The following is a 14,599-nucleotide window of genomic DNA, read 5'->3' as shown; positions in this document are numbered from 1 at the left end:
CCAGCTGGGGGTTTGCGCCCGTTAAGGTGTGATTTAAGATCTTTGAAGACAGGACATCCTCTGTAGTTGGCCGTGTGGTTCCCTCCACAGTTACTGCATAGTCTTAGTGCGACGTTGTTTCTGTCCTTGGTGCAAATGCCATCTTTATGATGTTCGCCGCAAGCAACACACACTGATCTAACATTGCAATTGTTAGAGGTGTGGTTGTATTCCTGGCAGTTTTTACACTGCGCTGGTTTGTATCTCTTATGGGGCTGCTCTAGGGTGATTCTTCTGTGCAATTGGAGCTGAAGGTTGAAAATTGGGTGCACTTCATTTGGCTTCGACCGCTTTGCATCTGGTTGGAGCTCAATTTTAAAGAGCGGCTGTGCGACTTTGTTCCTGTTGATGATGTTGACAACAGACTTAACCGCAAAGTTTTTTTCGGCCAATGCGTCTGCTATTTCTTGAGTTGGGGCGATGGCTCAATCCCCTTTAACACAACCTGGAGCCCTTTACTGCTTTTTAGTTGGTAGGTGTAGAAGTTGATGTTAGCACTACGGAGGTACTTTTCGATGATGCGGAAATTGTCCTCAGTTGGGTTTGACATTTAATTTCTTTTATGGGTATATTTAGAGGGGTTACAACAAAGTTATTTGCCCCTACTATTTCTACTAGCTTCGAAATCAGGTCGCTGCAGTTGGCTCCACGGATGTATAAAGGGGGTGGTCTAGCCGATTTAACTTTATCTACAGCGCCAGCTTGATCGTCTTGCTGATCGGCAAGAATTTTAAAACGATTCCCGCTTAGGAGTGCTACTCGTTCATTTTGTTTGGTTATTTTCGGCGTACTGCCACTTTTTTTTTCTTTAGCGGGCTTAGCTTCCGTTTAGTTATTTTAATATATCTATCCATTCCAGTTTGGACAGAAGGCGTTGGGTTTATTCTTGTGGCTGACTCTGCGCGACTTTTCGTTGACGGCTTGAGGCAGGTCAATACTTCGGCAGACGTTGCAGTAGTTGCTGTCAGCGAGCTGACGGTGCTGGTCGGTGCAATCGGTGACCCAGTTATCGATATTGATGGAGAAGCACTGCTCTCTCCACGGTAAATTGCTGTTGATTGCTGAGTGGCTTGCACTTTCGGTGTTATTGCTTGCGGTAGAACTCAGTGGGGTCGGCGACACCACCGAAAAGTATGCGTTGTTGCATTGGTCCGAGAGTCGATGCTCACGTTGTTGTTGTACAATTAGTTCTTGTAGCTGTTGCTGGTGGGGATCGAGAGAGCTTGGTCCCGAATTGGTGGATATGGCTTCTCCAAAAAAATTACGCACTTTGTTGTTGCAACTTAGTATTTATTGCTATAAGAACAAACTAATAGCAATATGATTGTAAATAGGTGTCTCTGAGGCGACTGAGAGCCCTACACAATTTTTGCGAACGCGATCTTTTTTTTAAATTTTTACACTAAATTTTGCGGAGTGCATTAAAAAATACATCTGCACACGGCGGCGGTTGAATGGGTATCCATCGCATTCGCTTTGGTTTAAGGTGCATATCCCAACAATTATCAATAAATCAAAATTATACTGTCCTGGGTAGATGAGTTGTCTAAGTGGGATGATCATAAACGCAACTGAACAACAAGGAACCCAGGCTAGTGTAGGGATGTGGTTATAGTCTAAGCTATATGTTGTTAGTTTTACCATATGCTATACTAATGAAGCAAGTAAGTCGACTCGTCGACTTGGGTATACCATACACCTGGTGAAACAAATATTTCAAATTTCGAAGACCAAATGTATGTCTATTAAATTGTTTTTACATTTCTTATACTATGTGCTATCTCGCTCACTCTACAAACACACGAGCACTCTAGCGCCGCTACTAGCCAACGTCCAATTCTGGCCTTGTGGACCGCGTAGTAAAATACGTTCATACTCATATTTTGCATGTTTCTAGTCCGATTTCATTAAAATTTGGTAGTTTGATAGAAATAGATAAGAATAATTAGTCTGCCGAATTGGAATGCGATAGTCAAAAAAATACAGGAGGAAATCGGTTTTTTCTAAATTATGGAGGTGGAAGTGGGCGTGGCAAAATGTGAAAATATCTAAATTCTCTGCGCATACTATGCCAGTATACATACTAAATTTGGTGACTTTAGCTTTGTTAGTTTTTGATAAAATCAGTTTTGTTTAATTTACGGGGGCGGAAGTAGGCGTGGCAAAATGTTTAAATAACCAATATCTGCGCGTCTATTAAGCTAGTCTACATACTAAATTTGATGTCGGTAGCTATCAAAGTTTTTAAGGAAATCACTTTTATGTAAATTCCGGGGGCGGAAGGGGGCGTGGCAAAAAGTTTAAACAATTAGTTTCTGCGCGCTAACTAACCGAGCATATAAACCAAATTTGATGTCTCTAGCTATTATACTTTTTAAGAAAAATAGTTTTGTGTGATTCCTGGGGGCGTAAGGGGGCGTGGCAAAAAGTTTGAACAGTTAATTTCTGCGCACTAACTAATCGGGTATACACACTAAATTTGATGTCTCTAGCTGTCATACTTTTTAAGAAAAACAGTTTTATGTGATTCCTGGGGGCGTAAGGGGGCGTGGCCGAAATTCCAATTAATGCTGAACATGTGCATACTACACGAGTATACATACCAAATTTGGTGGCTCTAGCTCTTATAGTCTCCGAGATCTGCGTGTTCATACAGACGGACGGACGGACGGACAGACGGACATGGCTAGATCGACTCGGCTGTTGATCCTGATCAAGAATATATATACTTTATAGGGTCGGAGAAGCTTCCTTCTGGCTGTTACATACATTTTGGCGACTTTAATATACCATTTCACCCTATGGGTGTATGGTATAATAATAATTATTATTCCACTTTGCCACAAATCTCTCAAAAATGGCATTGAATTTTGTTCGAGCTGCTGCTTCATATTCTCGAGCAGTAGTTGCTTCATTTCCTGGTTTCCATTGTTCAGCTCCCACATCTCATACACCATATCCCTGATAATGGCTGCTCACCCATTGCTTGGACTGGATAGTTCTGTGTCTACTGGCTCTAAACTCATAAGCTTTCTGCTCTCTGACGTGACGGTCGTGTTTTTGCATAGCTCCTGAGTTTTTATTAAAATTTATTGTTTTTTCTCAATTTTTAATTGTGCTTAGTTTGTTTACGCTTTCGCTGGTGTTGTTCGCTTGACTCCCTTGTGTTTTATTTCCATAATTCGCCAAATTAATCAGTTTAAATAGTTTTTCTTTTTCGTGATTAGTGTTTGGTGCATTTACATATTTATTTTATTTTTTTCTTTCGTCATTGCTTCTGCAGTTTCTCCCCTCATCGCCCCCATCATACCATCAGTGCTAGTGGCTTTGTTGTTCTCTCTGCTTTGTGCTTGTGCTCAGCTTCTCTACCGCGTAATCACTTTTGTAAGGCCGCCTCTCAAAGCTCGGCTTATAACTGTTCTTGCACTCTCTGTTGTGCTGTGCACTGTAGCTGTCTCTTTGTTATACCATACAACCATAGGGTGAAATGGTATATTAAAGTCGCCAAAATGTATGTAACAGCCAGAAGGAAGCTTCTCCGACCCTATAAAGTATATATATTCTTGATCAGGATCAACAGCAGAGTCGATCTAGCCATGTCCGTCTGTCCGTCCGTCCGTCTGTATGAACACGCAGATCTCGGAGACTATAAGAGCTAGAGCCACCAAATTTGGTATGTATACTCGTGTAGTATGCACATGTTCAGCATTAATTGGAATTTCGGCCACGCCCCCTTACGCCCCCAGGAATCACATAAAACTGTTTTTCTTAAAAAGTATGACAGCTAGAGACATCAAATTTAGTGTGTATACCCGATTAGTTAGTGCGCAGAAATTAACTGTTCAAACTTTTTGCCACGCCCCCTTACGCCCCCAGGAATCACACAAAACTGTTTTTCTTAAAAAGTATAATAGCTAGAGACATCAAATTTGGTTTATATGCTCGGTTACTTAGCGCGCAGAAACTAATTGTTTAAACTTTTTGCCACGCCCCCTTCCGCCCCCGGAATTTACATAAAAGTGATTTCCTTAAAAACTTTGATAGCTACCGACATCAAATTTAGTATGTAGACTAGCTTAATAGACGCGCAGATATTGGCTATTTAAACATTTTGCCACGCCCACTTCCGCCCCCGTAAATTAAACAAAACTGATTTTATCAAAAACTAACAAAGCTAAAGTCACCAAATTTAGTATGTATACTGGCATAGTATGCGCAGAGAATTTAGATATTTTCACATTTTGCCACGCCCACTTCCACCTCCATAATTTAGAAAAAACCGATTTCCTCCTGTATTTTTTTGACTATCGCATTCCAATTCGGCAGACTTCTTATCTATTTCTATCAAACTACCAAATTTTAATGAAATCGGACTAGAAACATGCAAAATATGAGTATGAACGTATTTTACTACGCGGTCCACAAGGCCAGAATTGGACGTTGGCTAGTAGCGGCGCTAGAGTGCTCGTGTGTTTGTAGAGTGAGCGAGATAGCACATAGTATAAGAAATGTAAAAACAATTTAATAGACATACATTTGGTCTTCGAAATTTGAAATATTTGTTTCACCAGGTGTATGGTATACCCAAGTCGACGAGTCGACTTACTTGCTTCATTATACCATACACCCATAGGGTGAAATGGTATATTAAAGTCGCCAAAATGTATGTAACAGGCAGAAGAAAGCTTCTCCGACCCTATAAAGTATATATATTCTTGATCAGGATCAACAGCCGAGTCGATCTAGCCATGTCCGTCTGTCCGTCCGTCCGTCCGTCCGTCCGTCCGTCCGTCCGTCCGTCCGTCCGTCCGTCCGTCCGTCCGTCCGTCCGTCCGTCCGTCCGTCCGTCTGTATGAACACGCAGATCTCGGAGACTATAAGAGCTAGAGCCACCAAATTTGGTATGTATACTCGTGTAGTATGCACATGTTCAGCATTAATTGGAATTTCGGCCACGCCCCCTTACGCCCCCAGGAATCACATAAAACTGTTTTTCTTAAAAAGTATGACAGCTAGAGACATCAAATTTAGTTTGTATACCCGATTAGTTAGTGCGCAGAAATTAACTGTTCAAACTTTTTGCCACGCCCCCTAACGCCCCCAGGAATCACACAAAACTGATTTTCTTAAAAAGTATAATAGCTAGAGACATCAAATTTGGTTTATATGCTTGGTTAGTTAGCGCGCAGAAACTAATTGTTTAAACTTTTTGCCACGCCCCCTTCCGCCCCCGGAATTTACATAAAAGTGATTTCCTTAAAAACTATGATAGCTACCGACATCAAATTTAGTATGTAGACTAGCTTAATAGACGCGCAGATATTGGCTATTTAAACATTTTGCCACGCCCACTTCCGCCCCCCGTAAATTAAACAAAACTGATTTTATCAAAAACTAACAAAGCTAAAGTCACCAAATTTAGTATGTATACTGGCATAGTATGCGCAGAGAATTTAGATATTTTCACATTTTGCCACGCCCACTTCCGCCTCCATAATTTAGAAAAAAACGATTTCCTCCTTTAGTTTTTTGACTATCGCATTTAAATTTGGCAGACTAATTTATCTTATCTATTTCTACCAAACTACCAAATTTGATTGAAATCGGACTAGAAACATGCAAAATATGCGTATGAACGTATTTTACTACGCGGTCCACAAGTCCAGAATTGGACGTTGGCTAGTAGCGGCGCTAGAGTGCTCGTGTGTTTGTAGAGTGAGCGAGATAGCACATAGTATAAGATATGTAAAAACAATTTAATAGACATATGTACATTTGGTCTTCGAAATTTGAAATATTTGTTTCACAAGGTGTATGGTATACCCAAGTCGACGAGTCGACTTACTTGCTTCATTTTTTTATTTGTAATTATTGATTTTTTATCAATAATTATCTTTGTGCTGTGAATTTAATTCTTCTATATATTCTTATATATATATTATTTTTTTTTTTTTTTGCCTTTGTTTCGCCTTTTCAATGGCTTGTCGTCTACCTAATTGCAAATATTCTGATCGTTTTGATGATCAGTATAGAGAAATATCTTGTTGGCTCTGCGATAATCTTATTCACTTAAAATGTGCTTGCCTCAATGGCCGCGACTACGACATATTTTCTGGTTTGTCTGTGTCTAACCTGAGCTTGGCTTAATGCGCTGGACTAGCCCATCTTGTGCCAGCCAGCAGCTTGATTTTAGCCGTATGTATAGGGATCTTCGTTTAAAGTTTCTTTCTTTAAACAAACTGGCCAAACAGCTGTCAAACGAGTGTGACTCTAGCGTTCAATTATTGTCGCAATTCAAGTTTGTTCCACTTTCTGAGAAATTGCACAAGAAATGCACCCTTGAGTTGCCTCTTAAGCAGTCGCCAGCTCTCTCTATTACTTCCTCTCCAATTTTACTTTCGCCTACACCATCTTCGTGTCCCTCTTTATGTCTTCTTTTCAGATTGAAGTACCCATTACAAGCCCTGGTGTACCTCAATCTATCCCTCACGGGAACTCTGATCAATCACAGGATCATGCTGGCTCTCAATCACTTGCGGATCCCAATGCTCCTCCGCCTCCACTAACTGTAGTGCCTCATCGCAAACAATTATTTATATCTAGGCTTGCTCCAGATACTTCTGAGTCGTCTGTGGCAGCTTACATTGGTAATATTTGCCCTGCTAAGGTTTTAATTCAAAAGTTTAAGTTTTCTAGGCTTTGCGAAATCTCCTCTTTTAAAATTACAGTACCAAATGAGTACTTCTCAGCTATGGTTGACCCTAATTTTTGGCCAAAGGGCCTAGTTGTACACGAGTTTGCGCCCAATAAGCGCTCTCGTCCGTTGCCTGTCCACCTTCCTAATTTATCTTCTGCTTCAAAAAACTAATAATGTCCAGTCTTTGCATTCATTATCAAAATGTAAGAGGACTTCTTACCAAGCTCTCGAACCTGTTCTGTGAGAGCCAAACCTTTTCGGCTGACATATTAGCTTTCTCTGAAACTTGCCTTAACTCCTCTGTTTTGGATAATGAAATTCTTTCTAATAACTTTATTTCTTATAGGCTTGATCGTGTTGGTCGTCGTGGCTGTGGAGTACTCATTGCTGTCAACTGTGTTGAGTTTATTTGCGTCGAAGTTACATGTTCTAACTTTATCCTATATACCTCTTGTTCATATATTCCTCCAGCTTCTGATATCGTGATCGACGTGCACCATGCTGATGCTTTACGAACTATTTTTGGTCGTCTTAAAGATCGTGATTTTCTTATAGTTTTAGGTGATTTTAACTTGCCTAATATTTCTTGGCTTGTTGATGATAATCTATCTTTCTTAATTCCTTCATCTCAACATGTTTTTCTTGATAGCATACATGAATGTCCACTATATCAGTTGAATTCTTTCCTTAACTCTTCTAAAAGAATCCTTGATCTTGTTTTTGTCTCTGATCCCACTGTTAGTGCTGTATAGCAAACACAACCACTAGTGAAACCTGAAAATCCTTATCACCCTACCATTGAAGTTACTATTTCTTACAATTCCGTTACTAATTTATTTAAAAACATCTCAAATTCTCGTCGTAGATGTTTTCGTAAAACAAATTTCAATCTTCTTAACAGCCTTATTTTCTCTTTTGATTGGTCGTTTCTATTTGAGTGCTGCGATATAGATTGTGCAGTGAAGTTTTTCTACTCTGCTCTTAATTCTCTAATTGATAAATGCGTTCCTTATGTGAATGTCTCTACCGTCTTCAGCTCGCCAGTCTGGTTCACACGTATGTTTTCTAATCTTCGTAACATTAAATCGAGATATTTTAAAAGATTTAAAAAAACTGGTTCGCGACTTGACTATGCAAATTATTGTATAGCCAAATCTCAATTTTGTCTTTTAAATACTCAATGCTACAACAATTATCTCGTTCGCTGTAAGGTTGAATTTTATAAGAACCCCAAAAGATTTTACAACTTTGTCAATTCCAAAAGACGCTCTAATGCACTACCTTCCACCTTCAGACTTAACGACCAGACTGCTAATAATGATTCAGATATTGCAGATCTGTTTGCTAAATCTTTTCAGTCGACATATTCTACTACTGTTTCGGATCCCACACCCTATCCCTTTTCAATCCCACATTTAAATTGTATGTTTTTTCCCCAGTATTACTGAAGACTGTATTATCTCTAGCTTGTCATCTATGAAGTCTTCCTTCGTTCCCGGGCCTGATAATATACCTAGTTGCATCCTTAAAATGTGTTCGATTTCCCTATCTAAGCCTTTATCTCGGTTATTCTTTATATCGAGTGAGATTGTAGCTTTCCTGATATTTGGAAGGAGTCTTTTATTATTCCGCTTTTTAAAAAGGGTAGCAATACGGATGTTTCTAACTACCGTGGCATTGCCAAACTTTCGGCAATACCTAAACTGTTTGAGAAAATTATTACGTCTTCCCTTCAACATCTATCCAGATCCACTATTTCTCCTTGTCAGCATGGCTTCATGAAAGGTCGTTCGTCGCTTACCAACCTTTTAGAATTGACTACCCTTGTACACCATGGCTTCCGTAAAAAGTGTCAAAATGATGTTATTTATACTGACTTCAGTAAGGCTTTTGATACGGTTGATCATTCTTTGCTTCTCGCGATACTTAACATCATGAGTTTTTCACCAAAACTATTGGATTGGTTAAAGTCGTATCTTATTGGCAGAACCCAAAAGGTGTCTTTTCGTTCCTCGATATCTAAAACTGTTCGAGTTACGTCAGGAGTACCCCAAGGCAGTCATCTGGGCACACTATTATTTACATTGTTTATAAATGATTTGCCTTTGGCCTTGGCTCATTCACGCGTGCTCATGTTTGCGGATGACGTCAAGATTTGTTATTCCTATAATGATCCTTCTTTCCAACAGTACTTGCAATCAGATCTGGATGCGTTCTGTGATTGGTGCCACGTTAATAAATTACACCTTAATGCCTCTAAGTGTTCTTTTATGACGTTCAGTCGTTTGTCTCCGCTCCTAGCTCATTACTCTATTAAGTCTGTTCTGTTAGATTGTGTACCATCATTCAAAGACTTAGGCGTTATGTTTGACCCTAAACTTTCATTTAATGTTCAATAGAGCAAGCAACCTTCTCGGCTTCATAAAACGTTGGGCCAAAGAATTTGATGATCCCTATGTAACAAAGGTTTTATACACTTCGTTAGTTCGCCCTACTCTAGAATATTGCTCGCCAGTGTGGAACCCGCAATATGATGTTCACCAGCGTAGTATTGAATCGGTACAAAAGCAATTCCTTAAGTTTGGGCTACGCGGTCTAAATTGGGACCCGGGTCTTCGCCTACCTTCTTATTCTGACAGACTCCTTCTTATTAATCTTCGTTCACTTTATAACCGTAGGCTTGTTTTTGGCATTCTCTTTCTCCATAAACTAGTCAACGGCGAAGTCATTTCTACCAATTTACTAGATACGCTATATATTTGTGTTCCCTCACGTCGGACCAGAAACTTTTTTCCTATTCACCTTAGTAGATGTCTGACAAACTACTCTCTTCACAAACCTTTTCGTGTTCTTTGTCAATCTTTTAACAACCTTTCTCACCTTATCTCTCCACATCTTTGGCTGTGAATCGGGGCATAGCTGGCACCTTGTGCAAATAAAACACCTCCACCGGGTCGGGGATGTTCAGTTGTGTATAAAGCTAAGCTACCTTCTTCATTTAATTACTATCTGTCTTTAGCTTAAGCTTTTTCGTCGACTGCTGTGTTAGTTGACGTAAATAAAATAAATAAATAAACAAAACTATTTTTGGTGGTGGTGTTCCCAAAAACAAGAAATTTTTAAATAGGTTAACAACTTAGTGTCGGAGCAATTACCACCTCAGAAGCACTGCCTAAGCCGAAAGCAGACGCAGCTTTTTCCAGCTTTGGTCTGATGGCAGTTTTTCCAAACCTTAAAAACTAGTCATAATTTAATATAGTGCAAGCAAGAGAATTAATTTTTTAGACATTTACTCAACGCCACTCTTCCACGCTTGACAGTGACTTCAACACTTTGTAAAAAATTTCACTGTGGCAGCTGTTAAGATATGGTGCCAGTGGGAATCTTTTCACTTCCATCGTTTATCCCAACCGTTCCCCGCAGACGGATTGTGTGGGCCTAATTCTTAAATCACCAAGATTAATGACTGGTGCTAGTGGAAATAGTTGTTTCATATCCACTGATAATATCAGACGCCATACCTTTGCCAGAAAAATGTGCTTGGTGAGAACATATTATTATCCAAAAAAATAAATCTGAAAAATCATTCGAGGAACTAGTTGGACTGCTTTGCTACTTCACCGATAACTATTTGTTATCGGCGTCGAAATTACTGAGGTAGTTGTGTTGCTACTTTTTGATATGTGGTTTATAAATAAAGAAATATCCTGTGCTTGATAAGAAAGTCCAATTATTTGTTTTTTTTTTGTGTGCATATAAATTCATACTTAGAACCATGGCGTTATATGGCAAGCGCTTTGCAGTATTAACAAACGTAATTTTGAGCACTATATGCGTTCTTGGACATTCGGAACAAGGTATACCATTCACATTTAAAACAGTAATTATTAATCTGCGACTACCTAATAGAGTATGTGAATTGTATTCAAATAAAAGTTCACAAACATTTCTTTATAAGTATTGGTACGTAATGTCTTATTAATGTTAGACCGCAAATCAAACATTCGTATGTATGTATATACACACATAAATAAGTATACATACATACAATGTACATTCTGCTTAAAATGGTAACGCCCAAGGGTGGAATAGAAAAGAGGTCTGCTGCATACGGATACTTCTGTTTAAGTTAATAGATGAAAAATATACAAATGTATTTCACACTTCTTTCAATACATTTTTGCTTAGATATTACTTATCAATAATGTTTATTGTCGGTATTGTAGTACACACGTACATACATACATACATATATATCTATGTACATACTTACATATGTTCTCAGGAATGTTCGTAACAAACAGGCATATGTACATGAACATACAATATGTCAAACCATTCTTTGCACAAGCAGAGTTGGTACTAAAATTTACGGCTGGATGCCGTAGGTCCATATGGGCTTTAGAATGGACTTGTAAACCCGAATCTTATTAGATGTACTGAGCTGCGATTTGCTGGCAATGAGATTGTTGGATTTAGTTTTGTAAAGGCATGAAGAAATAATTTTAATTAAAAATTTTTTACAGGGTTTGCGTAGTGCAATGTCTGATATTCAAAAACAAAATAATGACAAAATAATATAATGTTATCAATTATAAAAGTTACAACAATTTCTGCAAAACGCTTTTTCCGAGGCTTCCCGTGACCACGATGCTAGTCCAGCAGCTCAACCAAAAAAACAAAATCATTTTTTTTTTTTTTTTTTTTGAAATGCACTCTAAAAAGTGCACTTTTTTCGTTATGAAATGTGTTAAAAAATTCATAACATTATAAAAAATAATTTGCAGAAATGCTTCGTTCAAGTACACACCAACTTATTACGAAAAATTAAAAAAAATTTTGAAATCAGTTAAAAACTTCTTTTCACTTTTTGAAAAATATGATTCCGAGATAATCGGGCGAGCGCGCGCCTCTATAAGCAAAAATGAAGGCGCTATAACTTTGATTCTATTGGTTGAATCGCTACAAAAATTTGGAATAACATTCTTCAGAAACGGTACTTTAAGATAAAGAAGATTAAGATAAGAAAAAATCGATTTTTTTACTGAGCACAACATATACATATGTACATATGTATATATTTGTTTATAATATTAAGCAAAAAATTGTTTCAAAATACATGAAATACCATGGTGAATACAAATTTCAGTACCAACTTCGCTTGGGCAAAGATTTGTTTGACATACTTACTAGATGTACAGTGTGTCCAATAATTGTTTGCAATTCGCAATGATTTAGATTTTACTTTTCGAACTATGGACTATGTGGCAACCATGTTGTTGCCAGTGGATTAATGCCTGATAAAATTTTTGGTGATTTGCCAAAACGTAAAATTAAACATAAACCAGAGGGCCGGGGCTAACTTCGACCGCGTCATAGTTTGTATACCCTTGCAACATTTTTGGTAACTCTTTCCTTACCTATTAGCTATCAATGTGGAAGAACGTTTTATCTAAATAGGCTTATGTTTGCGAAAGAATGGCCAACAATCATGGGAAATAACGAAGATATTGATAATAGTCACTGTTTTCCACCGATCGTTCCTATGGGAGCTATACGATATAGTCACCCGAACTTGATCAAATTCTGCACAGTCATTAACAGATATATTAAATTAAGAAATGTTTAATTTGAAAGCAATCGCGTTAAAAGTAACGAAGTTTTTTTTACAAAAGTCACTGTTTTCGACCGATCGTTCCTATTGGAGCTATATGATATAGTCGCCCGATCTTGATCAAATTTGGCGCAGTAGTTTATAGGCGTAATAAACTTAAGTTTCACGATAATAGCACAGAAAAAAAGGAAGTTATTCAGAAAAGTCACTGTTCGTGACTTTGGGGTTTGTATGGGAGCTATATGATATAGTAGTCCGATCCGGCTGAATCCGAGATATACAACCCCAGTATATACATGCCCACGTGCAAAATTTCAGCTCTGTAGCTCTTACGGTCTAGAAGAAGTTTGCGATGATCCAGACGGACGGACGGATATGGCTATTTGAACTCGTCTCGTCGTGCTGATCAAGAATATATATACTTTGTATGGTCGGAGATGCTTCGTTCTAAGCGTTGCAGACTTCTGACAAAAATTAATATACCCTTTTTGCAAGAGTATAAAAAGAATCAAACCTTTTAATACCTTAAAACAGAATCATTAGTAACTAAAGAACTTGTTTAACGACGTTTATTTTTTTAAGAAAAACTTTGTAAGTTCCCTGCAATAGACCGTTTAGCTAGCACAGCGCTGAGAGGATTCAAAATCGATCGAAATGTCAGTCTGTGGCACCTAGATTTCACCTGAGTATAGTATAAAATTGGCCACTGTAGCTTTATTTCGCTAGTGTTGTTGATGAACGCAAAGGAAATAACAGGTGTATTTTTTGAAAAGGAGCAAAAACGAACTCAAAACATGGTTACTACAATAATCTAGACATGTTGGTTAGTTGGGAAGTTTCCATTTGTAAATGCATGTTTAAATATCGGCTTTTAAAAAATACTCCACGGAACACAATAGAAGATTTTTTTTTTTTTTAGATTTTTGCTGAATATACAAACAACAATAACACTGGACAGTAAAAATAAAACGAACATTTAGGCATTATATCAAATAAAAGTTTATAAATACATTGACCTTTGTTTTCCATATTGAACTACAATTCTGTTGTTCCGAAGTAGTTCCGAATACTGAAAACAATTGTCGGTAATTTATTATACCCTTGTGGGTGTTATAAAATTGGTCAGATGTTTATAACGCGCAGAAGGAGACGATTCCGACCCCATAAAGTACGTATATTATTGATCAGCATGAGAAGCTGAGTCGATATAGCCATGTCCGTCTGTGCAAATCAACTTATGTATATGATAGTTTTGGATAAAAAACATCAGATCACGAAATTTCAATCAGGTCGGATAAATAGAACACAATACATATTTATTTATATAAATACATAAAAATGCACAATATATCAAGGTTTGTTAAATTGCTACTGAAGGAATGTTTGTAAGACATATACATACATATTCATATATTTTATAGAATAAACTATAAAATACAGAATAGAATTAACTATAAAATTTTAATTTATAGTTAATATATATATAATATTTATGAATATGTATATGTCATACAAGCATCACTTCAGTAGCGTTTCAACAAACCTTAATATAAAAAAGGCAGCGCTGCCGGCAGCGGTGTTCTATTTATCCGATCAGTTTTTATACATAAATTTTGTAATCTGAGTATCCAATACTATCATATTAGTAAATTTCATGGGGATACTCCAATTTTTATGAAAATGTTTCTTCTAGAGCTATATGATATAGTGGTCCGATCCTGAAAATACTTTCATACTTGATCTGCTCCAGATAATAAAAAGCACAGAAAAATAATTTCAGCCCGATAGCTCTTAAGATGGCTGAGTAAAGCGCATACGCACCGACGGACAGACGGACATGGCTATATCAACTCAGCTTCTCATGCTGATCAAGAATATATATCCTTAATTGGGTCGGAAACATGCGTTACAAACATCTGACCAATTTTAAAATACCATCTGCAAGGGTATAAAAAAAACCTACTAATTTGGTTTCCGCACATAAAGTATAAACTTTATAGTTAAACAAATTCAAACCTGTGAGGTATGTATATCAATTTAAAATTAGCATCATATAAAATATAAATATTTTGTGCATACATTTGTATGTTCATATACACTGATGAAAGCAAATTTGGTTTACCATTTTTATGTTACGTTGGCCTAGATCAGTAATTGATTATGTTCTTGTAAATATTTACACATAAAAATTGGCGCCAAATATGAAGTCATCAGTTAAAACAACACGAGTTTGTTTGTATGGGAGTGCA

General features: G+C 37.6%; 1 protein-coding gene across 1 annotated transcript in view; it reads left to right on the top strand.

The window, feature by feature from the left end:
* The first annotated feature begins 10,406 nt into the window (after positions 1 to 10,406).
* Positions 10,407 to 14,599, top strand: part of Ptp69D (Protein tyrosine phosphatase 69D) — a 187,852-nt gene continuing 183,659 nt past the window's right edge. The window contains 1 exon segment of the mRNA XM_068283924.1: positions 10,407 to 10,593. Coding sequence (XP_068140025.1) covers positions 10,512 to 10,593 — 82 coding nt within the window. The 5' untranslated portion in view covers positions 10,407 to 10,511.

This window comes from Drosophila tropicalis, unplaced genomic scaffold (assembly GCF_018151085.1).
Source record: "Drosophila tropicalis isolate 14030-0801.00 unplaced genomic scaffold, ASM1815108v1 contig_23, whole genome shotgun sequence".
Classification (NCBI taxonomy): Eukaryota; Metazoa; Arthropoda; class Insecta; order Diptera; family Drosophilidae; genus Drosophila; species Drosophila tropicalis.
Note: the sequence above shows the minus strand (reverse complement) of the source record. Positions and strands in the feature narration are given on the sequence as shown.